General features: G+C 45.5%; 11 protein-coding genes across 11 annotated transcripts; 10 read left to right on the forward strand and 1 right to left on the reverse strand.

The window, feature by feature from the left end:
• Window positions 1-1195: 1195 nt before the first annotated feature.
• Window positions 1196-5111, reverse strand: EDB91DRAFT_1238442 (uncharacterized protein; the record flags this gene model as incomplete). Its single annotated transcript, XM_041321714.1, has 15 exons — window positions 1196-1286; window positions 1482-1722; window positions 1783-1886; window positions 1917-2051; window positions 2082-2254; window positions 2351-2456; window positions 2539-2677; window positions 2727-2918; window positions 2978-3386; window positions 3457-3558; window positions 3609-3690; window positions 3725-3775; window positions 3830-4023; window positions 4085-4456; window positions 4788-5111. 15 exons carry the CDS (start codon window positions 5109-5111, stop codon window positions 1196-1198), a joined length of 2715 nt encoding a protein of 904 aa, XP_041174658.1.
• Window positions 5112-6045: 934 nt separating this feature from the next.
• Window positions 6046-7254, forward strand: EDB91DRAFT_1084137 (uncharacterized protein; the record flags this gene model as incomplete). The annotated part of the gene is made up of 6 exons (XM_041315721.1): window positions 6046-6052; window positions 6117-6306; window positions 6363-6454; window positions 6487-6739; window positions 6808-6820; window positions 7015-7254. The coding sequence occupies 6 exons, from the start codon at window positions 6046-6048 to the stop codon at window positions 7252-7254; spliced, it is 795 nt and encodes a 264-aa protein (XP_041174659.1).
• A 1405-nt stretch (window positions 7255-8659) lies between these two features.
• EDB91DRAFT_1238443 (uncharacterized protein) lies at window positions 8660-10172 on the forward strand (the record flags this gene model as incomplete). The annotated part of the gene is made up of 6 exons (XM_041321715.1): window positions 8660-8827; window positions 8878-8949; window positions 9007-9284; window positions 9355-9466; window positions 9539-9905; window positions 10081-10172. 6 exons carry the CDS (start codon window positions 8660-8662, stop codon window positions 10170-10172), a joined length of 1089 nt encoding a protein of 362 aa, XP_041174660.1.
• A 218-nt stretch (window positions 10173-10390) lies between these two features.
• EDB91DRAFT_1238444 (uncharacterized protein) lies at window positions 10391-11066 on the forward strand (the record flags this gene model as incomplete). The annotated part of the gene is made up of 2 exons (XM_041321716.1): window positions 10391-10553; window positions 10603-11066. The coding sequence occupies 2 exons, from the start codon at window positions 10391-10393 to the stop codon at window positions 11064-11066; spliced, it is 627 nt and encodes a 208-aa protein (XP_041174661.1).
• A 1066-nt stretch (window positions 11067-12132) lies between these two features.
• EDB91DRAFT_1025911 (uncharacterized protein) lies at window positions 12133-12614 on the forward strand (the record flags this gene model as incomplete). The annotated part of the gene is made up of 2 exons (XM_041312632.1): window positions 12133-12393; window positions 12447-12614. Coding segments are annotated over 2 exons (429 nt in total), but the record flags the coding sequence as incomplete, so codon positions are not given.
• A 1026-nt stretch (window positions 12615-13640) lies between these two features.
• Window positions 13641-16299, forward strand: EDB91DRAFT_1238445 (uncharacterized protein; the record flags this gene model as incomplete). Its single annotated transcript, XM_041321717.1, has 10 exons — window positions 13641-13977; window positions 14031-14227; window positions 14276-14465; window positions 14513-14587; window positions 14650-14839; window positions 14891-14984; window positions 15006-15212; window positions 16074-16082; window positions 16198-16215; window positions 16237-16299. The coding sequence occupies 10 exons, from the start codon at window positions 13641-13643 to the stop codon at window positions 16297-16299; spliced, it is 1380 nt and encodes a 459-aa protein (XP_041174663.1).
• An 831-nt stretch (window positions 16300-17130) lies between these two features.
• On the forward strand, window positions 17131-17952 carry EDB91DRAFT_1251019 (uncharacterized protein; the record flags this gene model as incomplete). The annotated part of the gene is made up of 2 exons (XM_041323313.1): window positions 17131-17167; window positions 17225-17952. The coding sequence occupies 2 exons, from the start codon at window positions 17131-17133 to the stop codon at window positions 17950-17952; spliced, it is 765 nt and encodes a 254-aa protein (XP_041174664.1).
• A 2029-nt stretch (window positions 17953-19981) lies between these two features.
• Window positions 19982-20452, forward strand: EDB91DRAFT_1147087 (uncharacterized protein). Its single transcript, XM_041319276.1, has 3 exons — window positions 19982-20168; window positions 20221-20272; window positions 20338-20452. The coding sequence occupies exons 1-3, from the start codon at window positions 20020-20022 to the stop codon at window positions 20416-20418; spliced, it is 282 nt and encodes a 93-aa protein (XP_041174665.1). The 5' UTR covers window positions 19982-20019; the 3' UTR covers window positions 20419-20452.
• A 2831-nt stretch (window positions 20453-23283) lies between these two features.
• On the forward strand, window positions 23284-24728 carry EDB91DRAFT_1084142 (uncharacterized protein; the record flags this gene model as incomplete). Its single annotated transcript, XM_041315722.1, has 4 exons — window positions 23284-23596; window positions 23650-24369; window positions 24448-24503; window positions 24549-24728. 4 exons carry the CDS (start codon window positions 23284-23286, stop codon window positions 24726-24728), a joined length of 1269 nt encoding a protein of 422 aa, XP_041174666.1.
• Window positions 24729-25198: 470 nt separating this feature from the next.
• EDB91DRAFT_1000979 (uncharacterized protein) lies at window positions 25199-25969 on the forward strand (the record flags this gene model as incomplete). The annotated part of the gene is made up of 1 exon (XM_041312235.1): window positions 25199-25969. A coding segment is annotated over one exon (771 nt), but the record flags the coding sequence as incomplete, so codon positions are not given.
• Window positions 25970-27304: 1335 nt separating this feature from the next.
• EDB91DRAFT_1251022 (uncharacterized protein) lies at window positions 27305-27961 on the forward strand (the record flags this gene model as incomplete). Its single annotated transcript, XM_041323314.1, has 1 exon — window positions 27305-27961. The coding sequence occupies one exon, from the start codon at window positions 27305-27307 to the stop codon at window positions 27959-27961; it is 657 nt and encodes a 218-aa protein (XP_041174668.1).
• Window positions 27962-28000: the final 39 nt, after the last annotated feature.

Genomic DNA, 28000 nt, shown 5'->3' on the forward strand with positions numbered 1-28000 from the left:
AGACATGTGCCAATGTACACAAACATGCAAAACTGAGTAGGATGAGTGCATGAAAGTACATACATACATAGATTTAAAAAACACACCTATGGTGCTGGGAACAAGCAGCGACATGCTCAGACAAACACAAACTTGCAAAGACAGGCACAGACAATTGAAAGTAAGCAGTGGCAGGTGCAGACCAGTGCAAGCAAGCACAAAAGAGTGCCATGTATGCACTGAACAATACTGAATAGACATGTAAGTACTTGTCAACGATGTAGTGCATTAGATTGATGAAAAGTGCGCACCTAGATCACAGATGCAAACACAGACACACAAATGACACAAACAAACAAAAACAATGCAAACAGACGAACAATGCAAATGAACAACTCGAACAAATGAACAAACAACGCAAATGAATGCACAAACAATGTGACAAACAAACAACATAGATCACCAAATACGCACACATACATCAGCAGACAAGTGTCAGCAGGTGAGACAAATGAAGACAAGTGAACAGGCACAGCAAACAACTGGCGCCAACTGCAGACCAACAGAGATGAGCGTGGATTGCAATACAGTAAACCTCAGAACTGCCAGTAAGTTCATAATAGCGGTTACCTGCAACCAGTGCAGGTTACATGGACCCATGTTCTTGCCTAGACACTACATACAATGCTTGCCAATCCATTGGCAATAGACAGTGGGAGCACCCAGCGCTGTGATGGAGGTTGGAACACTAAGTAGGCCTGGTACAGAGAGTTGTTTAATGAGAGTTGCTGGTTAGGTCAGCTATGATTATCAACATGTGTAAACAAATAAACAAAGTGGAATATTTGTCTCTCACAGTCACATGATCTGTGGTTCAAATTCCCTCAAAGCTTTTGCTCAGGTTCTTGAACCGTTCTTCCATGGATCATCACCACTGCATCACATTTCAAGTCCAACGACATCCCAAGTATGTAAGTCTTCGGGCCTCTTCGCTCTGGCCAAACTGTCTTTGTAAGTGTTTATTGCCTAGATTCCGATCCTCACGCTAATAGTGTTCATTGACAGAACCTTTTCCTTTTTTCTGGGGGGCATGTATACCATACTGATGTTATATAGGCTATTAGTAACACCTATCCCTTCACCCCATCTTGGTGTATGAATATATCACTATGGGCTATAGCCCTAAAACTAGAATACATCCCTGTAGGCTAGTGGTCTATGCATATTTGAGATCGCGCCATGATTCTCCATCCGAAGAACCGGTGAAGAACCGGTACATTGCTTTAATGGAGGGTGCCCGGGCTGCACTGTAAATATCGAGCATTTTTGAGAATCTGAGATCCAAGATTGATTAACGATGACTACATATGAAGGTACAGAATAGACATTAATCAACCCCATCAAGATCTTCATGGGGAGGTTCATTAATAGACGGTCCGTCATCCTCCTGGTCTTCTGCACCATCATCCAAACCTGCACTTACCAGAGCTCCAATGTTAGACCACATCTCAGAGAAGCTCGCAGACAAGGCACGATGGATAGCAGCCTGGCGCTTTCCATATGCTATCAACCCCTCTGCATCCTCTGATCGGTCCACCACACGAAGGATTGCTCGCTCGTCCCAACATTTGGCTTCCCATGTGAAGAATGCCAACACGCGGTGCATTTCTACTAGCAGTAGCTGGATTTCTTCTAACCATCTGGTATGTCGAGCCCTTGTCTTACACCATTCAACGCGGAGTGCTAAATCCATCATAAAATGAGTACAACTCTGAATGAAAACATCGCTGCGCAAGCACTTACAGTCTTGCAGCCCCTCGCTGTCATGTGAAGAGATCCCATGAGTAAGCCAGATCCACGACATGATTGCCGTGCCCTGAGTCTGTCCCCCAAGATCGCCTATTGGTCTGAGGTCGGATTTTTTCAATACTTGAAACTTGTGATCCCACCCGACACGATCAAGGTGCCTTGAAAGGCAAACCAGTGCACTACGAGCACGTGAATATTTATCATGGCTGAGAACCAGCCGCTTCTCCACGGCTTGGACAGTCCTCTGCACGCGAGTGTTTGCACTTTGTCCACGTAGGTGTCAGCTTTTAAACCACAAGAGTTGATGGCAAAGGCAAATATGGGAACGACACTCATCCAGAGCATCGTTGGCCTGCGCAAAATGCAAGGACCACTCCATTTGAAGAAGCTTCGGATCGCACATTGTGAAGTCGCAGATGTCGGAAGGGAATAGTAGCTGAAAATCTTCGGGTTTGGCAGAGTTGGGCTTCGGCCCTGGACACCCACTCTCTTCTTCATTGCTGGATCGAGTACTATTGAGTGGATGAGCAAGGCCAATACCAGTAGTGCATAGTCAAGATACAGATGGCATGTATAAAACTTGAATCTCGGTCCATGCTTCAATTCGACGCTGGAGACTATTGCTGCATGCCAGGGCATTTGCTTGCTGCTCGTTTGTTGCATGTTGACTCAAGTTCCCGTTATCCACACGGAGTCACCGCCTACAAATGAAATCAGTTTAGTACCATTCAAAATCCACTTGCCACCTACTGTGCATGCTCGAGATCTAGACCAGTACTGATAAGAATGCTCGGTGTCACATGAGAATGGAGAGAAACCAAAGATCCATCCTCTAGATCCTGTGTATCTTGCATTACCAGCTCTAAACGAACAGCAGGTTGGGTTACAGCTGAAATTTTGATGAGACTATGAACTTGAGAGAAGATGAAAAAAATCACCTGTAATCCTGCTCTCAAATGGATTTGGTTTCGTGTGGTCCAACTCCCATGCTACGACTTCGCTTGTCCAAGTGGTGAGCGAGGCAACACCTAGGTCTGAGTCCTTGATGGACTCTTCCAACTCTGTAAGGGCGTGTCGATGCTCTTTTTCGGCTTTGACGGCTTCCTTGATCTTATGGAGCAAGACCCGACCTTTGAAATAACAAAACTGTAGTTAATTCCTGTCAATGAGAACCTTTTTGAAGACATACCAAGTGTAGCCACCTTTTTCCAGTTCCAGTCCCCGAAATGGTCATCAAGAATGTCTCTATGGCTGCCAGGACCCATTTCCTTCGTACTGGCAGCAATATGGTTGATATCAGCCCATCCGCGCTCTGGCACTTCCCCGTCTGTCCGACCAACTCCTGGCGTCCAGTTGAAGGAGAAGTTAATTTGACAAGTGGGAATATGAGCGGTGATATGGAACTTTGGTATGAAGAAGTTGAAGGTGGTTTGTGTGTGATTGGGCTGGAGTTGCAAGGGAAGGGCAGTTGGAACACATCGCCAGAGGTTTTTATGCCACTGACAGGCAATATCATATGAAAAGTTGACTATGGGGGCGGATGAAAAAGTAGATAGGGCAGAAAAGACAATGTAGTCCATTTTGATATATCCGACAGACTATCATAAGTACCTGTTGCAATGCTGTCTTTGAAATCACTTACTTTTCGCCCTTTTATAAATCACCAACACCATTAGCCAGCCGCATGTCATGCCGTGCGCAAACAACTGAACCTATGGAGGTTTTTGTGTTTGCCATGTTGATGGCATTGTGGCTGACACACGAGCTCTTCTAAACTATATATTAGTCTACAAGAATTATATTCAGTTTCAACGACGTACCTCTTGCACCTTGTCTGCATGATTGTGAAGGTGTGCCTTATACTGTCGTTCTTCCATGAAATAACCCCATCCATGACTTAGTCTGGGATCCTTGACATCATTCAATATGAAACGACGCTTGAGACTGAAAATTGGCGTCAATTGCCAAGAATAATGAGTAAAGCCAACTGTGAGTAGCTCGTCAGTGAATAATTAGAACAAGTAGATAGAAGGAAACACACCGTTGGTTTGGACTGATATCTTCCAGGTCGTTAGGGACATTTTTTCCAAACTGCAGGCATGCAGGGCATAGGACTGCTAATTGACCTTCTTGTGTCGCACCCACTCCAGCAGGGTCGTGACCGCGACCTGATCGTTTCAATGACTTGAGATTCCGCCATTGTTTCATGATTCTCAAAAAAACTGAATAGCGATCCTGTGTGCGTAGATTGGTTAGTGGCTGGCACAGTGCAACTGAAGTAAGGAATGAATCTTACCTTGATGGGTGCTATGCCTGTGTTATCACTTTCACATGCGAGGGAGTGGTAAAACTCATACGCAGAGCTTTTGGACTCAAACGATAGGAGGTGAAAATGTTCGAGTACTGCGAATGTTGCAGCGGTCCTTGGGTCAGTTGAAGTTGCTGGATACAACCGCCTGCGGAGAAGTTGTCTGTAGTGGGAGGATGCATTTGCGCAATCACAGAAGTCTAGTGCGACCTCGTGTATTCCATGGACATCAATTATGACAAAGTCATTGTTTCTGGCAGGTTTGGGATTGTGACAAGGTTTCTCAGTGTTGTCTCCCAATTGGATGCGCAATCTGAGTTGCTTCAAAGTTGCAGAGTGAAAATATCCGTCCTGCCATTTCTAAAATGATGATATCAGAAAAAGAACACTGAATATTCAAAATGCTGACCTTGACTTAATGAAGCGGTAAATTCTGGTGCAGTGTAATCATGCACGAGCAGCAAAATAAATTGACCGAAAAGCAATCTTCACAACGATAAAGTGCATCTGAGTCTCCGCAGACATGGCATGCATGATGCATTCTTCCACGCCCTTCTAATCGAATGAATTCGTCTAGATAATGTTGGCATTCATGCACCCAGAGGCCCATTGGATCATCCTATTTAAATAGATAACATGGAAGTCAGTTTCATTGTTTTCTTTGGGAAAAATCGAAAGGATTTCTACTCACTCCAGCAGTCCGCTTTTGTTTTTCTTTCACAACAAAGACATCGTCATGAGCCTGAGGCTCACTGTCATTGTATTGAGTCTCGTTCCAGGGATCCATGTCGTGACTGTTAGCACCATCATCGTTCTCAGCGTCAGAGACGTCACTGGCAGGTAGGACTGCATCAAGATATCTCGTGCATAGATTTATTTGTCCAGTAGGTTGTGCGGTCAATATTCGGTGATGGTGGACATTTTGAGAAGATTGTCCAACAGAATGTGGCAGAGAATAGCTTGAGCGAACTAGACGGGGCTTCTTGCTGGGACGACCACCTGCTCTAGCCACCATTGTAATTTGTGAGCAAACAGTTGAAGGTGTAGTGGACGTTGTCACACAGTTGCCTCACGGTATGCGTGCTGTTGATATATCCAAGCATGTAGAATTACGAATCCATCAAAGAAGCTACAAATTGACATAATGAACTTGTGAGCGAGCATGATCAAGTGATGATTGAATAACACATGTACAACTACAGAGACTGCGCCAATTTGCAGTCATGGCCTTATAGGATGAGATTGAAAGCTTACTAGTAGGTGGGAGAGCCAGAGACACTGACAGTTGTGTGAAATTAAGTTATAACCACCTACAACTTGAAATGGTTGAGTAATGAGTTTTGGTCAGACTGAAGAGCACTAATATTGTGATACGACCATTACCACCACCATTCATAGTGGTCATATTGATGAAACAAAGTCCACTGTATGACTCTGGAAGGCCTACATAGTTGATACTGCATGCATTCTGCTAAGTTTTAATCACCCAAAACCCGAAACAGTCAAGCAATGAGTTTTGGTCGGACTGAAGAGCGCTATCGAGACAGTAATGATTACCTGTAGTGGTACTTATAAGTATTAGTACGACCATTACTGCCACCATTCACAGCAATAATGTGATGAAATAAAGCACCTTGTACATACGACTCTGGAAGGCCTACTTAATTAATACAGTACACATTCTGCTATAATATGACTCAATAGGATATACAGCACATATAATACAATGTATTTATTTTGGTCGTACCAAGTTCCAGCTATGCGTCTGAGTGAGGCAAACTCCAGAAGCTTCTTTCACCTCTGCTTCTTTTCAACCTTTAAATTTTGAACCACCACAACTACAATTGTCAACTTAAACACTCTCCAACAAACATCAATGGCTCGTCTGGTCGTTCATAAAACACTCCAAGCAAAGATGGAGGCTGCAAGAGAAAAGCACCAGCACTATTATGCCAAGTATGTCATAGTTTTATGAATTGTTCCCGACACTGTTCCTGACACCCATTTGTAACTTGTGAAGACATAGAGGCGATATTTTACAAAGGCGGAAGGATCTTCATACTGTGCATAAAGAAATGCGACAAGGAAGCAGATGCATTATCAAAAGAGATTGCGAGAGCTGTAAAGAAAGCCTTGCATGGTTGTGACGATGACGATGAATCTGAACTGGACACCGACGATTCCAGTGATGATGATGAAATTGACACACTGTAAGTTCTATTCTTGTTTTAAAAATAGGAACACAAGTTATTGACTCATCTAATAGATCAGATCTTCCAAGCTGCTTACTCGCTATCAAACACGCCAAGGATGACATGCTCAAATTGATTGGTGCTGACCCATGCAAATTCGCTGAGGGTGAACTGGCCAAGTTGTCGAGAGCATCCCAGATGATCGCACGACTAAGGGTGATATCTCGATAATTGCAAACTCAATTGCCGAGATCAAAAAACTACTCAAACGTGTAATCCCTGCTCAAGACCAGATTCTCAATTTTTGTGGAGTCTCACCTGAGTGGCACGCTGCATACTCAGTCTCGCGATTCCTAAGGACTAGTGTTGCGTATTTGGAGGACATTCAGATCCTTGAAATGTCTGGAGGAGTTCCCGAGCTTACAACGGCACACTTGTTGGGAGAGCTGATGTATCAGAAGGGGATCAAGATTTGAGCATCTCGGTAGTCGGTACATAATTGACTACGCACATGAATAGAGTCAAATTACCAGTGCGCATGCTACTTATAAAATATGGGTGCGCTTGCTACTGTCATGGCCCGTGCGTGGGATGTTTGGGGGCCCAATGACTGAACTGTAATTGTTCAACCCTTGCCAAGTAAACATACCCATCCCATGATTGTGTGAAGCAATGTACGTGAACTTTTTCGAAATGACAGGGCTCATTGCATAACACCTGATATAGATGGCACCCTGGAAATGGACCTCTTCCGAACAGGAGGAATGGCTGAGTCCATGGTATGAGAAGTACCATGAAAAACAATCAGACAAAGCTAAAAACTGGGCGAATTTCTTTACCGACTTGGTGGGAGAGTGGCTTGAAGTATTCCCGGAGCCAAGGCCAACTACACTGCCCCTCATTGGGCCCCTGACCAGGGATGAGATCATCGTCATGGATCAGGCACCTGGGTTGCCCAATAAGTAAGGCTTATAATACTGGGCGATCATGTGCCTCACCTAGGCTTACAATAGTGAATTGCATCAAATCCCAACACCGGCATTAAACACTACCCTAAATACTGTGATACCTTAGGCGTAAGTACCGCTGGATGTGTATATCGACACCAGCATTAAATATCGCCCTCAATAATGGCCTGTATACTATGTGTCGACACCGGCATTAAATACTGCCCTAAATAAACCTAATATTTTGTAACGACCGGGAGATTCTGACGACTGTATTATCATTATCTAAGGTATTCCTATCCTTAATATTCCCACGTGTCCTCCTCCTCAATGTTGACGTTGAGCTCACCAACGTTGACATTGAGCTCACCAATGTCGAGCTCTCTTTCCCGCACGTCCTCCTCCTCAACATTGACGTTGAGCTCACCAACATTGAGCTCTCTTTCCCACACATCCTCCTCCTCAACATGGGTATTGAGCTTGCCAACATTGAGCTCTCTCTCCCCCCTGCTTGCTCTACATCCTGAACATTGTCGAGCTCGCCAACATAGAGCTCATAGCCATCGAGCCGAGACTGGTTTCTTCCTGCGTGCCCTTGTGCTCTGTCTGCACGTCCATTCTCCCCCACACCTATACCCACGTGCCCTGCCTGCCTGTTCATTCTCCACTACACGGGCCTCGCTATATCTGTTCAACATGGCCTCCTGTGGCGCCTCTTCAAAGAAAGTCTCAGGACTGTCATGCGCTACCATCAAACATCACTATCATGGCTCAACCCGGCTGTCTGGAGTATTGACGGCAGGTAAACAAAGCCAGCGCAAGGAGGAGGCGACTATGAAAAGACAGATGCAATTGCAAGGTACCTTTTTCAACTAATAGTTCTATCTAGCTCATTCAGATTACAGAAATGTCGACTGAGGATCGGAATGCAGTCATGATGATGATATCTGACAATGGCATTAATTTCAATGCCGACTTTCCAGTGCTGCCGGGGGAAGAAGGAATGGATCTCAGCCACGAGGGTGGCGAGCATGAGGAATTTGCTGGTCTATCACAACAAGTCGCATTGTTATCAGGATGGTGTGTACTGTTGTTTCATGCTGCTTTCACTCATCAATTTCTTGTAGTCGCTATGTGGACCCTTGAACCCGTCATGATCACATTGAGATCCAGACTGGAAATTGGGATAATCAACTCGACGTCCTTGTTGACATGTATTTGGATTATTGTGCTCGGGATGAAGGCAATGGCATGCCGAGTATTCTGGACACTGTCATGATGTCTGATGAACGTAATTGTCTCTCGCTTGCTGACATCGAACTAGTCAATATGTTTGGTGCGTGCTACTAATTTCATCAATCAGTGTCTCAATCATATGATCAATAGGTCGACAGAGAACAACATTACGGCCATGACCATCGCACATGTATCCAAACAAAACCTTGATTTATTACGGTTATCTAGGCTGCTCTCCTCTGTACCCATTGGTTGCCATCTCCCTGCGCACTCTGGCAGCATACCGCCAGTCTCACCAAACCTGCCCACGATTTAGCATTCAAGCCCAATGCAAAACACTCTGCCACCTTCATGATGTACGTTTTCTCATTATCATCAATACGAAGTGGTCTCATACTGCCCATAGGTGCCTTATTGCCCATATTTAAACACCCAGTTCTCTGCCGCTTATGATGTCTACCTCGAGATTCTATATCGTGTAAAGCGTCGCCTAGATGAAGCTCTCGGCCGAACGGCCCCAAACTGGTGACTTCAGAATGCATGTCCCTGTTGCTTCTATAAATTGGAAGGCGAGCGCCCACTTGTGTTTGATTGGCTCACAACTGTAGATGGCAACAACAGCCTCAAAAGATGGGCGTCATCAACTTACGGAACAGCCGCACAAGAAGACTCATGGCAGGCTCGTTCGGATTACTGGGTTGACCGAATAGCCGTTGATAAATTTCAGAATGATGTGAGGGCGCCAACAGTACATGATTTCTATGTCATACTGTACAATACTGCCATAATAGCTATAGTCTGGAACCTCGAACCGTGCAAGGCTTGATGACTGGGAGGATGTTGGGCACGAGACTCAAGGTTCCGAATTTAACTGCATGGACAGGTGGAGGAATGCTGGCCCTGAGCAACATAAAAAAATGTTTGCAGTGTTTGAGGAATCAGGCATCTTTATTGCAGCGTGTCGGCACCGATTCGTCCTTCTCGCTTGCGATATGGTATGAAGCGGTGAATTGTGAGTGTATTTTTCTTGTCATTGTATGGCACTCACCATATCTATCAGGGCAAAGTACCCATTGGCTCTGCTTGATTGTCTGACGTCTGTCTTGGGGGAAAAGGGGGGCTGCGCATATGACATTGGATGTGCGTTTGCCAAGACAATGGCAAACAGCAGTTTGGGACGATGTGCACATGCCCTCAACCTGCAGATGATGGTGGGTGTGTTCCATGGCCACGCTCATAACCGGCGGTGCCAGCTAGACTGGCACCCGATGTATATTGATGGGACAGGTCATATGGAAGGTGAGGGGTGTGAGCATGTGTTCTCAGCCTCGAATGAACTTGCACGGAGTACTAGGCATGCGTCTGTATTCCACCGGCACCAGACCATTGAGGAACACTTTGCATTCTGGGATGCAGATAAATATGCCGCATTAAGTATGGTGTTCCTTTCGAACCGAACAGTAACTAATTTCTACATTTCAAGGCAATTTCTTATGGAACCATTATCGAGAAGCACTAACTTCAATCCACACCCTTACAGCTGAACTTTCGGTCCTGAAAGACAATCTTGGCTTGACGGATGCTGACTTCATTTGATTTCACTCTGAAGAACGATTATATCTGGACAGCCTCAAGACTCCACCTCCAAAAGAACTCCTTCAGATCCGCTACGTCGAAGTCCTCGATGAATTAGCAGAGTGACAGTGAGTATTACACCGATCATTTTCATAGATTTTCTCTGACTCAGTCACCCAAGTTTGGAGTGGGAATTAGCCCAAGAAGCTGGCAATCAGGTGTTAACGACAATTCCAGTTGGCGACCTTAACCAGATTTTGGCTGCTCTTTCCCAGGCCAGAATTCGTGTTGACTCTGCATACGCCAAACTACAGAATGCGGAAGCACTTACCGCTCATGTGGAGATGCAACTTCAAGTAGAAGAACGGTGGGCGATCGGGGAGGATACTTACAATAAATACAAGCGAGAAACATCCCTGCGCCGATATCGCGTTGCATTAGATGAACTCGAGTGTTTAGTTGTCATGCGTTTGTTTGAACTTTCGAAGCTTTCACTTTCAGGCACAGGTATGGACTCAATTGATTGTTATTTGTTCTTGATTCTAATACTTGCAAGGCTACAAACTACGTCAGCAAATCGGAAAGGCCTTGCAACGACACTCTGAAGCAATTCGAAATGCACTGAGCCATTACAACGTACAAGCAGCTGCACTAGCTCCCCCACGTCCGTCTTTGTCTTGGAAAGACATCACGGAATATACCTTCCTGGGCAAGTTCGATTTACTCTGCCAGTCTCGCGCTGATATTTGTGAGCTAGACTGGGCAAAGCCTGCTCATCGGGAGGCGACTGTCAAATATTTTAAGCTCCGTCGTGCACATGAGGAGATTGAGCGTCTCAATGTAGAGGTTAGGCACCTTCGCACATCAATTCATGATGAGGAAGCGAAAACAACTGCCATCATTAACGAGCTTTTTGTCTCCAATCCTCTGCCAAGTCTTGAGCTACAAAGGCAATGGAAATCGCAGATTGGTGTCAATGCCATACATGCCTTCCGGCTGGATCAGATTGAACTTCAATGAGGTTTCTCAGGTACTCAAGGTATCGGTGTCAAGATTGGGGCTATCATCAACGAGCCCCATTCTATCCCAGAACGAGCTAGAAGTCACTTGGATGGTGTGTACTATATGTTTTCTTCATAATTTTACATCAACTAAGTCACAACTTACACAGAAGCTGAAGCGGCTCGTGATATAATCTCGTCTGAGTATGGTGATGAGGATGTGCTGGAGCATGAGGAACAACTGCAAGTTACACAGGATGTCGCTGATTTCATAGCATCTATTGTTGATTGACGACTTTCTTGACCGTATATTTTTGTACCGCAGAACATCTGTCCTCGAAGCGAGGGGTTAATATACAAGCCTTGAATCTTCTTAAGGCCTGGACGAGCATGAAAGAAAGACCCTTTTTAATTGTCGGAACTGTGAGCAGTCTATGTGGAGGTTCAGCACATGAACATTGTTCTGCATTAGAACAGTGAGAGCGGCAGTCTGAAAGTATATAATGTAGAGTAATTAATTGAGTCAGGCTTACTTACATGACAGCTGTCGACACGTCGATGTTCACTAACAGCGAGAGCAGCAGTCTGCAGATCTGCTTTAGAACAGCAAGAGTCGACACATCAATGTTCAAGGTAACGTTCACCAGTTAAATCTATGTGAAGGTCTTTACATGCAAGTGTTAGTGTAATTGAGGCTTACTTGCTTACATGACGGCTGTCAACACGTCGATGTTCACTGGCCGTTACTTACTTTGTGGCACTACACCAATACAAGACTGACAACTCCTACATCAATGATCTAGCCTGCCATTCATCTCACAATTAATGACCTGCTGCATATACCATGTATATGCAAGGCCAGCTGAGGTGCATGCTGGTATGGATTATTTCTCTTTCCTCTCATCTTATCTACATGTATACTAGTGCCGGTATTTTTAATTTGGACGCCTCACTACTCACACATTCTTTGCCTTCCACACTCTTCGACACACATGTCGACCCTCAAAAATGCCCCAAGCTCAGTGCTACCAGGACGAGCTGAAGCCACCGATGCGCGTAGATCAGACTTAGATCACTTCACTAGACAGCGTTTCACACTTGCGAGTGTCACAGCTCTTCATTCTAGTTCATTCACACCAGGTTACAGCAATTCAGAACGGCAGGCTGCTGCCCATGCTTTGCTTAGGCACAACTCACATTTGGATGGCACACATTATCATACAAGGAACCCCGCTGGACTTCACCCTTCATACATTGCATTCAACGAGGCGCTAACATCCCCTGATAAAAGAATGATCACACACGAGGAATTTGTGGAGGCTGCACTCCAAGACATTTTTGATGCAGTGAGTTTGATTTCTTACTTTAGTCTGTACAGTTTCTCAAGGACGTATCCTAGGTTTGCATGCAAGACCGTCTAGATGGTGGAATCTCACTTCTCATTTGCTGCCCTGGGTCTAACGCTACAAGCACTCTGTCGGCTGAACGTATTGCTGTGGATCTCTATATTACACCTCGCGAGCTTCATGAGGTCCCTGAACGAATCGGAGGGGATGTATCAGTCCTGGTGCAAGCATTTTGTGAGGAGTTCGCAATGCCCCATCTTCGACGCTTTACAGAGCGCTGCCGTATTGAGGGCGTGCAAGCTCCTCATCGCTGTCAGTTTGCATTTCTAATTTTTCACCTTATTATACTAACTTGATTTGTACATAGATCCAGCTGCTCAAGTCAACCCAACTGGGTCTCAAGTTTTACCAACCCCCTTGTTCACACTGGCTCCCATATTCAATGTTCTGCACGCCCTTCAAAAGCTTTAAGCTACAACTTTGAGACTCAGTCTACTACCAAGTCAAAGGATAGTTCCGGCGCTCACCAGCAGTCAGCAGTTGTTCAACATGCCATAGCACTTGCTTCAGGCGCCCATACTGTGCCCGCTGGAAGCCCAAAGGCCCGTCAGCATCAATATGCCAATTTGTTTTCACTTCCGAAGAACGTCAAAGATGACACTAGCGATGGACCGAAACAACGGACCTCGGGGTTCATGTACCCTGACCTCCCTCATAAATTTCCTGTTGATGGCTCACCAATCATTAGCATCGGCCCACACACCGATGCAGTGCTTGATCGCTTCAAAATGGGCGATGAGGTGATTCCCAAGCTCTGTGAGCTAATGGCGACTGTACGCAGCAGCCGTTGGGAAACTGTTCTTAGATCTCCGAAATGGGCCTTTACTTTCGAGCAAGCTGCCAACCTTGCGAGGGCACTCAATGCTGATCTACAGTTGCAGACATTGGGTGTGAATTCCAAGGTGCGAAGACCCCTTAATACAGTACACTCTGGTGGTTGCTAAATGACTTGTCAGTTGGTATCAATCTTGAAGAAAATTTTACTGTGGCTTATGATTGTGGTTTGCCTGTGCACACTTTACTTCTTTGGTCTTTTATTCGTGTAGTAATCTGTCAGCCCTGTCATGTTTGTTTGGCAAATGTAGATCACTAGCGTATTATGCAACCCTTCTGGCACAGTTGAATCTATCATGTGTTTGTGTTTTAAAATCTATATACACCCCCGAGCTAATTCAGAATATCAGGCAATGAGTTCTCAGTCTTTTCTTCCATTGAGCGGTGGCAAAATGCATGTCCAACCCTTAGGACGTCGCCGTCCAAGGGTCCACCTGAGCAAGGAAGCGCGAGCTATACTTACTGCCTCGCATCATGAAAAATCGCACTGTTTCAAGACTGCCATCCACAATGTTTGGGCCGACATCAACAAATCTGTCAAGGCGATCGCGGCCTCTAACCACAAGAGTATCTGTCAGGTACAACACGAACTGTACATGGGCCAAAGCCTTTTGCGGAACAAGCGCTTGAAATTGAGTGCTTGGAATGCCTTTTGCTGGAAAAAGAATCAGAGTGTTGACAAGGAAAATGGTATTTTTTCTCTCGGTAGTCTATTCTATTCTTATTGATGAACATTTTTCAAGGGCCCTCCGGCAAGGCATTACTACCAGAGCTTATCAACGAGCATCGTGTGGAGTACCACACTCTCTCCAAGGATGAAAAAGACTCCATTCTCAAGGAGTACAAGAAACACAGGGCTACAAAGACCAATGGAGTTCGTATCTCCACGAAGTCAAAGGTCAACGACGTTACTCAAACCCTCAAGACCATTGAAAATGAGGTGTACATTTCTTTATTTTTGACAACATTGGCTAACAAATTCACGCAGTTAAATAGCTTAAGGTGCCAGACGGGCACAGAGACGATACTGTATATGACGCGTGGCTCGACTGATCTCCCCCTTCATGGAATTGCCTTTGCGACAGAGGGTGTTGATAATTTCATGGAGTCTGTGATGGATGTTGATAACCAAGAGTTCGTCACCAAGATGGAAGGCTTCGCACTTCATGGTATACGCGGTGAGATTTTTTGTTGCTCCTTTTGATATATCACTAATTCTTTGCAGGTGCTGCTAAAAACCATCAACAACGCTGTTGTAATCTTCGCGGTGAGATCCGTCAATTGATCAACAATAAACTTCGTAAGTTACTTAGGTCCCTCAAATTTTCACATTCTCACTCATTGCTCACTCGTATTTCACAGAGCAAATTACGAAGAACCCGAAGGCAACAATGCAGTGGGTACATTATTGGCGCAATGTTGTTTCACGCTATCAGGTCATAGTTGAGGGGTGGCCTGACGAGATCCCATTCGACAACCTTAGCAAAGCGGCCAGTGGAATCACCGCTCTGGAGAACCTTAAAGAGAGATGGAGGTCTGGAGAAACTGCTTGGTGACAGCTAGACAACGAGGAGTTCCAGGAGCTCAATGAGGAGCGAAACAGCAAGCTCAGCAGTGATGAGGTTGTCGAACACCGCTGCCGGCCTCGCTCGGATAAGGGTAAGAAGCGGTGCCACGCTCTTTCTCCCAATGAGAATGTGACCTCAAGGCCCCGCAAGAAGGCATACACAAGCCCTGCTACTGTTGAGGACAAGGATGACATAGATAGTACTACTGTATCCTCTCACAACAACTCGACACTCAACAGTGTACCTCTCAACGACATACCTGTCTCACAGGCTGGACAACCTGATCCGTTTCACCCTTTGGCGTCAACTAGCGCCAATGGGCCAAATTTGCCTTCATCCCCCAATAGTACAGGTTTTGTTGACACCCTGTTTCCTGATTTTGATTACGAACAAGCTATTGTGAGCTTGAATTGGCTTTTGAGTGGGCCTGCTTAAACCACTGAATTTCATACTCTCAACAAACTTTGCACTATGGAAACTTTGTACTATCATTTTACTTGCACAACTCTTCACATATCCTTCTGGGTAGTATAGTGTCATTTAATTTTATTCATAAGGCCATCATTGTGGCGCGCGAGCGGGATACATAGTATGATAAGGCCATTGTCGTGGCGTGCGAGCATAAATACATAGTATGATAAGGCCACAATCATGGCGCGCGAGCGGGATATATAATATGATAAGGCCATCATCGTGGCGCGCTGAGCGGGATAGTGAGGCTCATGGTGGAGAATGGACAGGCAGGGCAGGGCACTTGGGGATGGGGGAGAATGGACAGAGGCAGACAGAGCACGCATGCATGCAGAAAGAAACCAGGACACATGGGAAAGAGAGCTTGACGTTCGCAAGAGCCGGCAGGAAAGAGAGAGAGCTCGACGTTTGCAAGAGCAAGCATGAAAGAGACTCTGAGAGAGCTCGATGTTGGCAAGCTCAATGCCCACATTGAGGAGGAGGACATGCGGGAAAGAGTGCTTGACGTTGGCGAGCTCAATGTCAATGTTGAGGAGGAGGACATGCGGGAAAGAGAGCTCGATGTTGGCGAGCTCAACATCAACATTGAGGAGGAGGACGTGCGGGAAAGAGAGCTCAACGTTGAGGAGGAGGACGTGCGGGAAAGAGAGCTCGACATTGGTGAGCTCAACGTCAACGTTGAGGAGGAGGACACAGTGGGAATATTAAGGATAGGAATACCTTAGATAATGATAATACAGTCGTCAGAATCTCCCGGTCATTACAAAATATTAGGTTTATTTAGGGCAGTATTTAATGCCGGTGTCGACACATAGTATACAGGCCATTATTTAGGGCGATATTTAATGCTGGTGTCGATATACACATCCAGCTGGTACTTACGCCTAAGGTATCACAGTATTTAGGGTAGTGTTTAATGCCGGTGTTGGGATTTGATGCAATTCACTATTGTAAGCCTAGGCGAGGCACATGATCGCCCAGTATTATAAGCCTTACTTATTGGGCAACCCAGGTGGGATCAGGCTGAAGCTGACAGGAAAAAGGTATGTTGTCACAACAAATGACCCGTTGAAGCGATCAAACTAACGGGGGCTTACAGAAATTAGAAAACCGTTTCAAAAACAGCCTTGGGGCCACAAAGACAGGTCGCCAAGCAAAGGCCGAGGCCGCGAACGTCTTCAGCGCAGTGCTGAAGAGTGTCACCGAGGGCGAAAAGCCCACGCGCTCCCTTCAGGAAGTTGAGGCGTATTCTAAACTGTACTACCAGAGGCGCGTAAAATCAATAGTCGATAACAAACTAAAGGTAGAGGCTGAAGCGCTGCAAGCCAAAAATAAGGCACTCACAAATGGAATGCAAGTCGCCATCGTCAAAAAGGAGACAGCGAACCTCTACGAAGTAGAGACCAATGAGGTTAAGGCGGAGGTGCGGAGGTACATCGAGGATGCAAAGATGCGCAAAGATAATGAGAAGGTCGGGATGTGGTCGGAAGACGATTACGGAAAGTAATGATTCAGAAATTTGGATCTGTCAATCAGCTAACACGACTTCATAGAAATCTAGAAAAACTTGCCGCTATGGTGAACAAATTTTTGAAGGGACTTGCAGATGCGACAGGCTTCTTGTTCTCCCTCCTGGCAAGTGGCCCTTCTCCAGAGCTTGGTGGATTGATTGATGTCTACAGGCAAGTCAACTACGCTAATCTGTAGAATGTAGTACTCACCTTGGGTATGAAGTTTCCATGTAGGTAAAACGAAGTTCGGAAATGACTTTGGCAAGGTATATCCGGACTTCGAGAACAATATCATGTCTCCTTTGCGAGATTACCTGTACCGCGTCTATCGTAAGTTCAGATGTTTCCTAGCGATAGCCTGTCTGACTCACCTATCCAAATCAACAGCAGATGCTGCACCAAGTTTAAAGGCAAAGGTAGGAGGTGTGGAAGATCTGAATGATGGTGATGGCGGCGATCGTGTAGAGTTAGGAAATCGACACGATGACACATTTAGTCATGTGACTTCAAGTTCGCTTACTACTGCGCCATTGGATAGCATCCCAGATGCATCCAAGTCCGACCTTCCTGGAAACTCCACCGACATCTGGCAAGATGATTATTTCTGGGAGGGACTCACCGCTCAAATAGATGCATTTGACATGTCAGGTGGGAATCCAGACTTGCCGCTCTTACCTCCCTACCCACACAGTCCTGCATCTGCTCTCAATTCACCATCGTCTCCGACAACTCCACCACTCTCTCCACCTAGCCTTCCCACAGACACTTTCCCTGGAGCTTCAGCGCTACCTCCAAACGAATCCCCCGCAACTCCATCGATTTCTTCATCTCAGCTTCCCGCAGACACTTTCCCCAAGGTTTCAACACTACCTCTGAACGAATCTCAGTCCTTGCCAATCTCGGTGCCACAGAGCTCACCCGCACCTCCTTCGACCACTCTGCCTCCTACGCCAGCTTTGCATCCACGCAGGACCGGTCGCATGTGTGTTCCTTCCTTGCGCAATGTTATTGCCAATAGCATTGGCGATGATCATAATGCTGGCAAGCGTCGTGGAGTGGCAGTTGAAACTGGCGTCTCAGGCCACAAAAAGAGGTCAGTCGATAACATCTTCTAGTTTGTCTAGTCAGCTGAGCAAATTTTTAACGATGAACAGGAGGCGAAAGGTTTGATGTTTCGAAGGTCCAATTGTACCACACCTTCCACACTACCTTTGTACATAGTTCATGCACTAATTCGTCATTGCGTTGTCTTGATAATAAAATCAACATTCTTCCTATTTCAATTTGTGTCACTTACACACGAGAACACTCCAGCTGCCCCCCTCTGCGCCCGAAAGTTAACGTTCATCTGTGAACTTGAACTTAGCTGCAAGAATACGAACATCACGTGACACAAAGTTGAACTTGCGCTGTGATAGTGATGGCACAGCTCCGAGTCAGTCTTCAGCGCTGCAGCAATGAAATTCCGATGTTATCATAAGTACCTGTCTGCCTTTGCAATCCGCATTCAAGATGACATGAAACTGCGCCCTTCATCTGCGAACTTGAACTTAGCTGCGAGAATACGTACATCACGTGACAAAATGTTGAATTTGCGCTATGATAGTGATACGGCACAACTCAGTACTCAGTCTTCAGCGCAGCACTGCAGCAACCTGGCCACGTGCCTGTTTGTTCCTGGTCCAGGTCAGGTACCTGTGTTCTCCCCTAACGAGTCGAAGATCCAAATTCCAAATTCCACCAACAGCCGCGGATCAGAAAGAAGGGCACATGAGGGGCCTGGCAGCGGCGGGGGGTTGGCCTGTTCTTGTTTGGTATCTGACCCCTCTCAACACGGCCTGGAAAGTTCCGAGAAGCAACGTTTGGGATCCACCATAAGGATATATCAATCTGGATCATGGACAACTTAACTAGATAATGTATCCTAGTTTTAGGCCTATAGTCCACTTTGAATGTATCAATCTAACAGTATAGCCTCATCCCTTGAGACTGCCAGGTTACCTGCTGACTGACAGGCCGTCTATCTTGATTGTCTGTCAAGAGCTCAAGCTTTACTGAACACCAGCGGCCACCTATGACTTTGCCACCCAAGATTTCTAGGTAATGCTAGTCTTTTTTCTCGCAACACTGTCTGATGGGCGTGATGGAAGTACGACATAAACTTTCCGTAATTGTTCAACAATTGCTTGGAATATCAACTAATTTTCGATAATTATACATAATTATACATTATGGAGAAGGGGGTAAAAAAGTAAATCTAAACACCATAATATTCCTAAGGCCGATAATTTGTGATAATAACCAGATATTATCAAACATTACTGTAATTTAGTTGAATTTCTCTCGGGAGGTTTTTCCTGATGTATCGCGAGCTTCTCAGGATCAGCCTAATTTGGCTGGCTTGGTCTTCCGATGTACCAGTAGAGGCCAGGACGGTTGCCAACCGTCCTGGCCTCTACTGGTATGTCATGCATCCCACTCCGAGGTCTTAGTAACCATACCCACGCGATAGACCATCTTCAGCATGGTATCCCTTACTGCCCCATATCCTCGGCAGAAAACCCTGGCGCGTCTACGATTGACATCAGCCTTATTCTCATGCCTTCCGTGACAGTAGCCAGCCTCGGTTTTGCAGCTCTTAACGGCGCAGACGGCCCTGTATGACTGCAATTGTTCACAATTTCCAACAGCCTAAATTACGGAGCGACTTTCTAACAGCGTTATACATAATTACCGGAATATTTCACACCTGTTTATACACCTCGGTTTCTTAACCGTATCTTACGAAGTTTCTGCGGAAGACCAAAACTCAAACATTGCGCAGGATTTTCGGTATTATTGGGCGGCCAGTGCTGAGCTTCATCGATTCACGGATGGTCATATCACGGAGAGTGTTGTTCACAACGTCCAATGAATGTGCACATATCTGACGAGCAACACAAATTTAAAGCTAAAGCCGCCCGGGAACCGGAGATTCATTTGTGCCCCATGACCCCATCGTGCCGCACATCTCCCTTCGAGTTCGAGTCTGCGCAGATTATCATGCATTTTGGCTAAACCTTTTTCGCCTAAAGTACGGTATCTCAACAGTAACGCGAGCAACACCTTTACGTTCACACTAGAAGTCACAGCCTATAAAACACCACTATGGCTTTGCCTCATTCCCTTCCACAAACTCCATCATGTTTACTTCCCCCTCCATCATGTTTGCGCTGCTCGGCTTCCTCGCTGGCGCCAATGCGTGTATACAGTGCCCAGCCACAGTGAGGGTCGGCGGTGGTGTCAATAAACTACGCGATACCAACATACATGACCAGTTCACATATTGCAAGTGCGTTACACCCACACATCTTCATTAGACAAAGTAACTGATAGGCCGGCAGCTACGATCATGTCCCGCTCTACACTTCCACTGTTTACTGTATGTACTACACCGTAAGTGCTTTCTAGGTATTGTGCCCCCTCATTGTTCTCGGTTTACATGCCAGCGATCATATCAGGATAACGGAAAGTTGGCGTATCAGCCTGAGTCTGTTTCTTGTCCTGCTGCAGCAACTGTGAAGGATCACTGCCCAACGTGATGTAAAGAGGTGGGGGAGACGAGACACCCAACAGAGGAAGAGCAACGTTCGTCCGACTAGACAGCTGGGTAGATCACCATCTATTACGAAAATTGCCAAATAGGTAGTCACGTCTTACTACCTGCGCGACGGATCACGTGAGACTAAAATCAATGGCAGGCACTTTGACCAAGTACTACTTGAAATTCTGAATCAACTTCTGATCCTGAGATGCACGCTGCCAGCACATTTCCTTGAGCCACACTACAGCTCCTGCTACACTTTTTGACTCCAAACTCTAGCGGCTGGTCCCCTCCTTTCACTTCCGACTGACTCAGAAGTCATCGAAGGCTCTATGGTATGGAACCAGAGTATGCTAGCGCCCTATCTCGCATCCTCAAACTCCTCGCACACACATTCTACATTGACCGGCATGACTGCAAGTCCACGTCTTTCAAATCCCAGCAACAACGACAACGACAACGACGCTGGTGATACTGGAGAGGAGATGGAGGACGAGCTTCAACCACTCACGTTCACGATGCCAGGTCAATCGCATTCCCATCACTCGGACTGCGATCATGGCACGTGGAAAATGAGGTGGACCATCGCCGTACGAGAAAGTGGAGAAGGAAGAGGGTATCATGCAGCCAGAATGTAGCAGGAGAGTACGAAGTATACCACGGGAACTAGCAGAGTAATGGACGCATCTGCGACAGCCGAGGTTGTTGCCAGTGAGTTTCGTTTCCGACGCCTTTGAATCCATGCTGATATCCAACTGATGACTCACAATCATCAAACTAAGTCAGGACGCTAAGGAGACACTGGAGCACCTGTTAAACACATCTCATGACACGTTCGCTGAATGTTCCCTGAAACGCTGGACCAATCTCCCCACTCGCTTTGATGCAGTAAGACAAGTGTTTATTTGTCTTACGGATTCCATACTCTCAACGTTTTTCTTATCGCCAGTTTCTCAAATCAGCCTGGTTTAGCTCTCTGACGCAACACTCCTGGCCTCTGTCATCCATCCTACCCCAAGGTCTTGGTAACCAGACCAAAGCGATAGCCATCTTCAGCCTGGTACTTTTTTCCGCCCGTATTTTCGGCAGAAATAGCTTTCACGTCCACGATCCATATCTGCCTTATTTGTGATCCTACTCGTACCTTCCATCTTGTTGACCACGGACCATCTTCTGCAGAAGACCAAAAATCAAATGTTGCGCAGGGGTTTTGGCATCTATGGGGTGGCCGTAATGAACCTCGTCAATTCAAGGATGGTCATCTATGAAGAGTGTTGTTTGGGAAGTCCCAATGTCCGATGAGCGTGCACAGAATTGACGAGCAACGCGAAGCCCAAGGCCGCCCAGGAACCGGAGATTCATTTGTGCCCCACAACTCCATTGTGCTGCAGATCGCCCTTCCACATCAACTTCTCATGAGGTTCACAGTTGTCCTTGATTTTGCGGAGATTATTATGCATTTTGGCTCAACTGTTTTCGCCTTCAGTAGAGCATCTCAGCCGCAAAGCGAGCAACGCCTTTACGTTCACACTGGAAGTTTCAGCCTATAAAACACATGCCTGCTACTATCACTTTGCCTTATTCCCTTGCATAAACTCCATCATGTTTACTTCCCCCTCCATCGTCTTTGTGCTGCTCAGCTTCCTCGCTGGCGCCAATGCGTGTTTACAGTGCCCATCCCTATTGAAGGTTGACGGTGGTACCTCGCACCTATCCGCGACCTACCCAGACGATCACGTCATATTGTGCTTGTGTGTCACACCCACGCATCTTCATTGAAAAAAGTAGCTGATAGGCTCGCAGTTACGATGATGCCAAGTTGCCTGGCAATGACTCAGGAGTGGGCTGTTCGTATAACACCGTAAGTGCTTTCTGGATATTGTGCAGCTCATTGTTCTCGGTGACATGCTAGCGATCATTAGGGGAACGGCAAGCTTGTACTCGGGTCTCAGTTTTGTCCGGCTACAGCAACTGTGAAGGATCACTGCTGAACGTGATGTGAGAGGTGGGGGAGACGAGACACCCAACAAGAGGAGCAATGATCGTCTGCAGACAGTTGGGTGTATGCTCATTGCCAGCACTTAAATTACAATCTGTTAGAGGATCAAGACATGTTGTTAGCCCGCAGATCACTCTGGCGTGGCCCTCATTTACGCTCGAATACAACATCTATTGAATAACTATTGAACTTCAAATCATCACTTCATATTCTTCATCGAGTCGCTGTCACATACTACTTACATTGTTCATCATCATCACCATCATCATCACCGGCATCAGCATTGCACTTTGACTGGAACACGACATTATCATGATTGTTCATCTATATCAACCCACTTCCACCTTCATCCGCACTTGTAGCATTAATATTACGATCTTCACCATGTAAATTGCATAGACATTGTGGCACTGGGGAAAAAACGAGATTGCACGAAATGAGGATGTGGCGAGAACCTCAAGATTCGAACCAAATGTTTGCCACATTCTGAGGGGATTACGAAGAAATGCAAATGCAAGTAGAACGATCACATTATCATCATGTTCTCATCATATTATGGTCGTGTTCTGGGGGATATTCTCATTCGTTGTAATTTGAAGGCCCTGCTTTAGGTACCAGACACGCGCGTACCCTGATATGCACATATATGCTTATTCCCGCTACCTTGTGTAGTGGGTCTTATACCTCACTAATTTCTCCGTTTTGCGGTAGATTTGACAGATCTTGTCGTGGCTGTGTTTTTGCTTTAAATGGTTAGAGGCTGTGTTGATCGATCGGCCCAGGCCTTTAGGATTCCCAGCACTCATTTTTTTGCTTTTCGTTTTACCCCTACGGTTAATTAGAGCGCCATTTCTAACTTTCACCATGGCTTCGTTCATCGGTCGTCATCCTGTATCTGTCGCGTTCGATTCAGCGTCTCCATGCTGCTATGTGACATTAGAAGTTGCGCATTTGCTTGGTCATTCCGCCCCACTAGCAGGTTCTTGTTTCAGTGATATTCTCACGGCTTCTTATCATGGTCGCGTGCTCACCACCGACGTCGAGTTCGAGATCGCGTCTGTTCTTGATTCTGATGTTTTGGTTGGGATGAATTGGATTGCTGCGTGGCGCACGGTTGGCCGCGAAGACATGAATCCCGTTCACAATCCCTACTCTAGTTCTGTGTCTGACCCTGAAGGTGACTGTATTTTATAGTTCCTCTTGATGCTTACTGATCTTTGGTTGCTTCAGTAACTACCTGTATACTTAGCGGTGATGCAAAGCATATTGATGATGCTGATACGCATGATTTGGTTAAATCCCAGTCTTCGTCCCTCGTCGGGGCAGTTTCGTCGTCTCATAGACGTTCAGAGTCTATTGTTCACAATATATTCTTTGGGTTGTCCCATTCTGGAGTCAGTATCGGGCCTTTTTCATCTGATGTGTCGCTGCTCAATCAGGCATGTGCTTTTCACGGTTTGGAACCTAAGAAGTCTCACGAGCTAGAAGAGCGATGCAATTTGTTGTTGCAACATTTACTTCATGGCGAGTGCGTGACTTCGGATATCCGTTCTGCACATCGTGATTATACTGCGTGTCGTGAGGTTGCTGCAGGCTTCAGTTCGTCCTCTGATTTAGTTGATTATATCTTGGATGATTTGACTTCGTATAACACGCCGGCTCTACCAGGTGTTAATTTGTGGCTTGTTGCCCAAAGTATCTGCGGTGACTTAGTATGCGGATCTGGTCAGGAAAACCATTACAGGCGAAAAGCTATCGGTATATTGAATATATTTCGTAACCGAGGGGTGTATGAGGCTGTGTCCAAATCTTCGCAATCACTGTTCACCAAGGCGGAATATATGTCCAAGCCTTGTTTGGAAGCTGTAGCGTCTTGGCATGGTTTATGCTTTGTCGGAACAAAGGATCAGTTATTGGACAGGATCATTAACCACATGTCGAAGGGCATGTGTGCGTCCAATGCAAAGAACCATCGTGTAGCATGTTCTCATATGACTGATGGGTTTTGGACTCGACCTCATAATTCAGCAGAAACTGAATCGTTTGACTCGAGGACAGAATTACAGATCCAATTGTTAAAATCAGTACGTCGAAATATTGGTAGGAAACCTTTGCTTCGTATCTTAAAGTGCTGCGCAATTCCCTATGAGGCTGCAGCAACTTTGTCTCAACTACGAAAGTTGCTCCGAGCACATGTTACTTCCTTGTCCAAAGGCAAAAAAATCAAGCCTATCGTGCCTTTAAACAACAGGAATATGATCTATGGGCAAGCAATCATGATCGCATACATTCACAATGGCCTCAGTTAGTATCTGCAGAGCGAAAACAAAGGGTTCTTGAAGTTTTTTGTGAGCAAACATGTTCCGAGTCTTTGTCTACATTCGTGTGTTTCGCTTGTGCTGGAGAATACAATCGTTCACAGTGTCAGACACTTAGTTTAAAAGATGTCGACTTGACTGCTTTGAAATGGCCCGATCTCCGTGCTCATAATGGTTGCATTGTTGACCCAGCATGGATGGCTGGTGGTTTTGATTCCGAGATGCGTTCATGTCACAATGCTCCTACTGAATCTTATGGTGGACTGTTGAATGATATTCTCTACAGTGATGCAGGGTTTTGTTCCGGTGTTGATGAAAGGAACGCGTGTTCTGCTAAATTTTGTAAAGAGTGTGGCACTGCTGTGTGCAAAGGGAAGACACTGCCTTTAGCGCTAGCAAATCACAATTATATTGGTGCCGTCCCCTCAGCACTTCAAGGATTGATGATAGCTGAAGAGATGATGATTGCCAAGTGCAGAGCTAAATGTTTTATATTACACTTATGTGAAGAGAGCGAAAGGATCCCAAATGCCCAGCGTGGTCTTAAAGGCAACATCATCGTTTTTCCACAGCGGACCTCTCCCATTTTGGACATGCTTCCCCCACCTATGGATGATATTGTGATGCCCATTTGCGTATTGTTTGTCGGTTCAAGCCCACCAACACCTGAATGGTTAAGACAACATGCACGCCCGCTCGTTGTTAGAAGAGAAAAAATCAGGGATGCACTATTGTGGTTGCAGGAACATAATCACCTTTATCATGATGTGGTTATAGACCAGGAGAGGTTGACTTCACCAGATGACAAGCATGTTCTACCAGTGCACATTGAAACTATGAGTGAAGCGAGTGACAAGGGACAAGACATCCTTACATTGTGCTATGATTCCCTGAGCGCAGTTCCTACAACGTCTGCAGAAAACGACATCAGTGTTGATCAAGATTTACCCAATACTACCAAGGCAGACTTACTGTCGATCTTTGAGCATGTAGTGGTTACAGATGTGGATGCTAATTCACCTTCTCATCAACTTAGGGCAGCTGCACTTCGTCATGTGAAGGATAAAGCTGGTGGATTTATTCAGGTGCCCCATTCGTCACAGCCTGTGAATGAGTTTGTTAACCCGGAGCTATTTCTGCTGATGTACCCTACCCTTTTTCCCTATGGTGTTGGAGGGTTCAAAAACCCACATCGCAGTTCCAAATTAGCATTGAAACGCCAAGTTAAGCATTTTTTAAACCTAGCTGATTGTTGTTTTCAAGAACATAACTCGTTTTTGTTTATTGTGTTCAACATGCTGCAACGACGAACAGCACTGCTTCATACTAGTCTTAAAGTCAAACGGTCATCTTTTAGTGACATTGCTCAAGGTTTCACTTCTATTTCATCAGAGACTGTTCACAGAGTAGCAGAGCGTGTTGCCAAGGGAGACCTTACCTCTGCGTTCACTCCAGATGAACAGAAGGTTCATGCTTTTCTTAGACAAGTGAATAGTGTGACATCACATGTCGCGGGTTCTGGTTCTTTGAGGTTTGTCATGTGCAATCAGATCCGTGGTCTTATGGTTGATCAAGGTCTACCAAACTTTTACATCACAATTAATCCCGTAGATGTCTATAATCCTGTCGTCAAGTTTTTAGCTGGAAATGACATCAATGTCGATGAGCTGTTACCAAACGAAGTGCCGGATTACTGGAAGCAGTCCATATTAGTTGCATGCAATCCCATTGTTGCTGCGAAATTTTTTGATCTTTACATGAAATTGTTTTTTTCTGCAATACTTGGTTTCAACAGCAATGACCAAAAGGCATCTGAAGGAGTTCTGGGAACCGTGAAAGCTTATTATGGCTGTGTGGAAGCACAAGGGCGAGGTACATTGCATTGTCACTTAATGGTTTGGCTCGAGGGAGGTCTTGATCCTAATGAAATCAAAGAGTGCATTTGTGATGTGAATGACACTGCATTTCAAGATTGTTTGTTAGCCTTTTTAGATGATAGTATATGTAATGAGGTGCCTCCTGATCCAGGTCCTCAATATGAAGTGCCTTCTTCAACTCATCATCCTTGTGTGGTGAGAGGAATTGTGATTGATGAAGCTATTGAAGGACAAGAGAACTATTTGAATCGCCAAAAGGATCTGCATAATCTTGTGAAGGCATGTCAAATTCACAAGCACAATGCAACGTGCTTTAAATATTGGAAAGGCCCACCTGCACTGAGAGAATGTAGGTTTGATTTGAGTGAAGACCATTTCTGTGACACTAGTTATTTCGATAATGAGTCTGACGAGATTTGCTTAAGATGTCTTGATGGAATGGTCAACAATTTCAACAAGACAATGTTAGAAGCCATACACTGTAATATGGATATCAAGTTTATTGGTTCAGGCGCATCCGCCAAAGCAATCTTATACTATATCACTGATTACATCACCAAGTCGCAATTGAAGGTGCATGTTGCTTATGCAGCATTGGACCTAGCAAGGTGCAAGCTCAGTGAATATGACCCAGAAGATGATGAGCTTACTCTTTGAGCAAAGGAGTTGATCCGAAAAAGTGCGCATGCGATGATTTCGCATCAGGAACTGTCAGCCCAACAAGTTTCATCCTATCTGTTGGATCTTGGTGATCATTACACAAGTCATCAATTCCAGAATTTATTCTGGACGTTGTTTGAAAAATACTTTGAGGAGATGCTCCCGGGTGTTAGATGTAGCACAAAGTGCAACCTAAATCTTGATGGTGATAGCACAGATGAGCAACCAACAGAGGTTGAAAATCCAGAAGACGATCACCTGGAATCACCACTGGATGAATCAAATGATGAGGGCTTGACAGTCAAATTCGTAGAACAGGCGTTAGACGTTGATGAGGTTGGAATCACAACAGATCAAAAGGGGCTCTTAATTCCAAAGGCGAACCAAGTAAAGGATTATCACCTCAGATCGCAAGAGTTACAAGGAATGTGTTTGTGGGATTTCGTTGCCCATGTTGAAAAACGTAAGATAAACAAGTGTAGTCAAGCATATTTGGATGAAGAAGACCATGTGGATGATTTGGCATTTGATGAGCAAGAACTTACATCTGAAGATGGCCTACATCGAGGCAATGATATACTGGAAGAAATTGCGCCGACTTCGGTGTCGAATGAACATGATTGTGAATATGAAGATGATCCGATTGGTTTCATAGCCAAACTCATCAAAAATGTGTTGCATGCATGACCATCCTTTCCCATTCAATCTTGTCACATTGAAAGTGGA

This window comes from Suillus paluster (assembly GCF_016628075.1).
Source record: "Suillus paluster strain FC165 chromosome Unknown EDB91scaffold_49, whole genome shotgun sequence".
In the NCBI taxonomy this organism is placed as follows: Eukaryota; Fungi; Basidiomycota; class Agaricomycetes; order Boletales; family Suillaceae; genus Suillus; species Suillus paluster.

Bases quoted from the DNA above. Each gene is read 5' to 3' on its own strand.
- EDB91DRAFT_1147087 (XM_041319276.1), top strand. From the start codon at position 20,020: ATGTTTACTTCCCCCTCCATCATGTTTGCGCTGCTCGGCTTCCTCGCT. The intron at 20,169-20,220 runs GTGCGTTACACC...ATAGGCCGGCAG, and splicing joins GACCAGTTCACATATTGCAA to CTACGATCATGTCCCGCTCT. The intron at 20,273-20,337 runs GTAAGTGCTTTC...CGATCATATCAG, and splicing joins TTTACTGTATGTACTACACC to GATAACGGAAAGTTGGCGTA.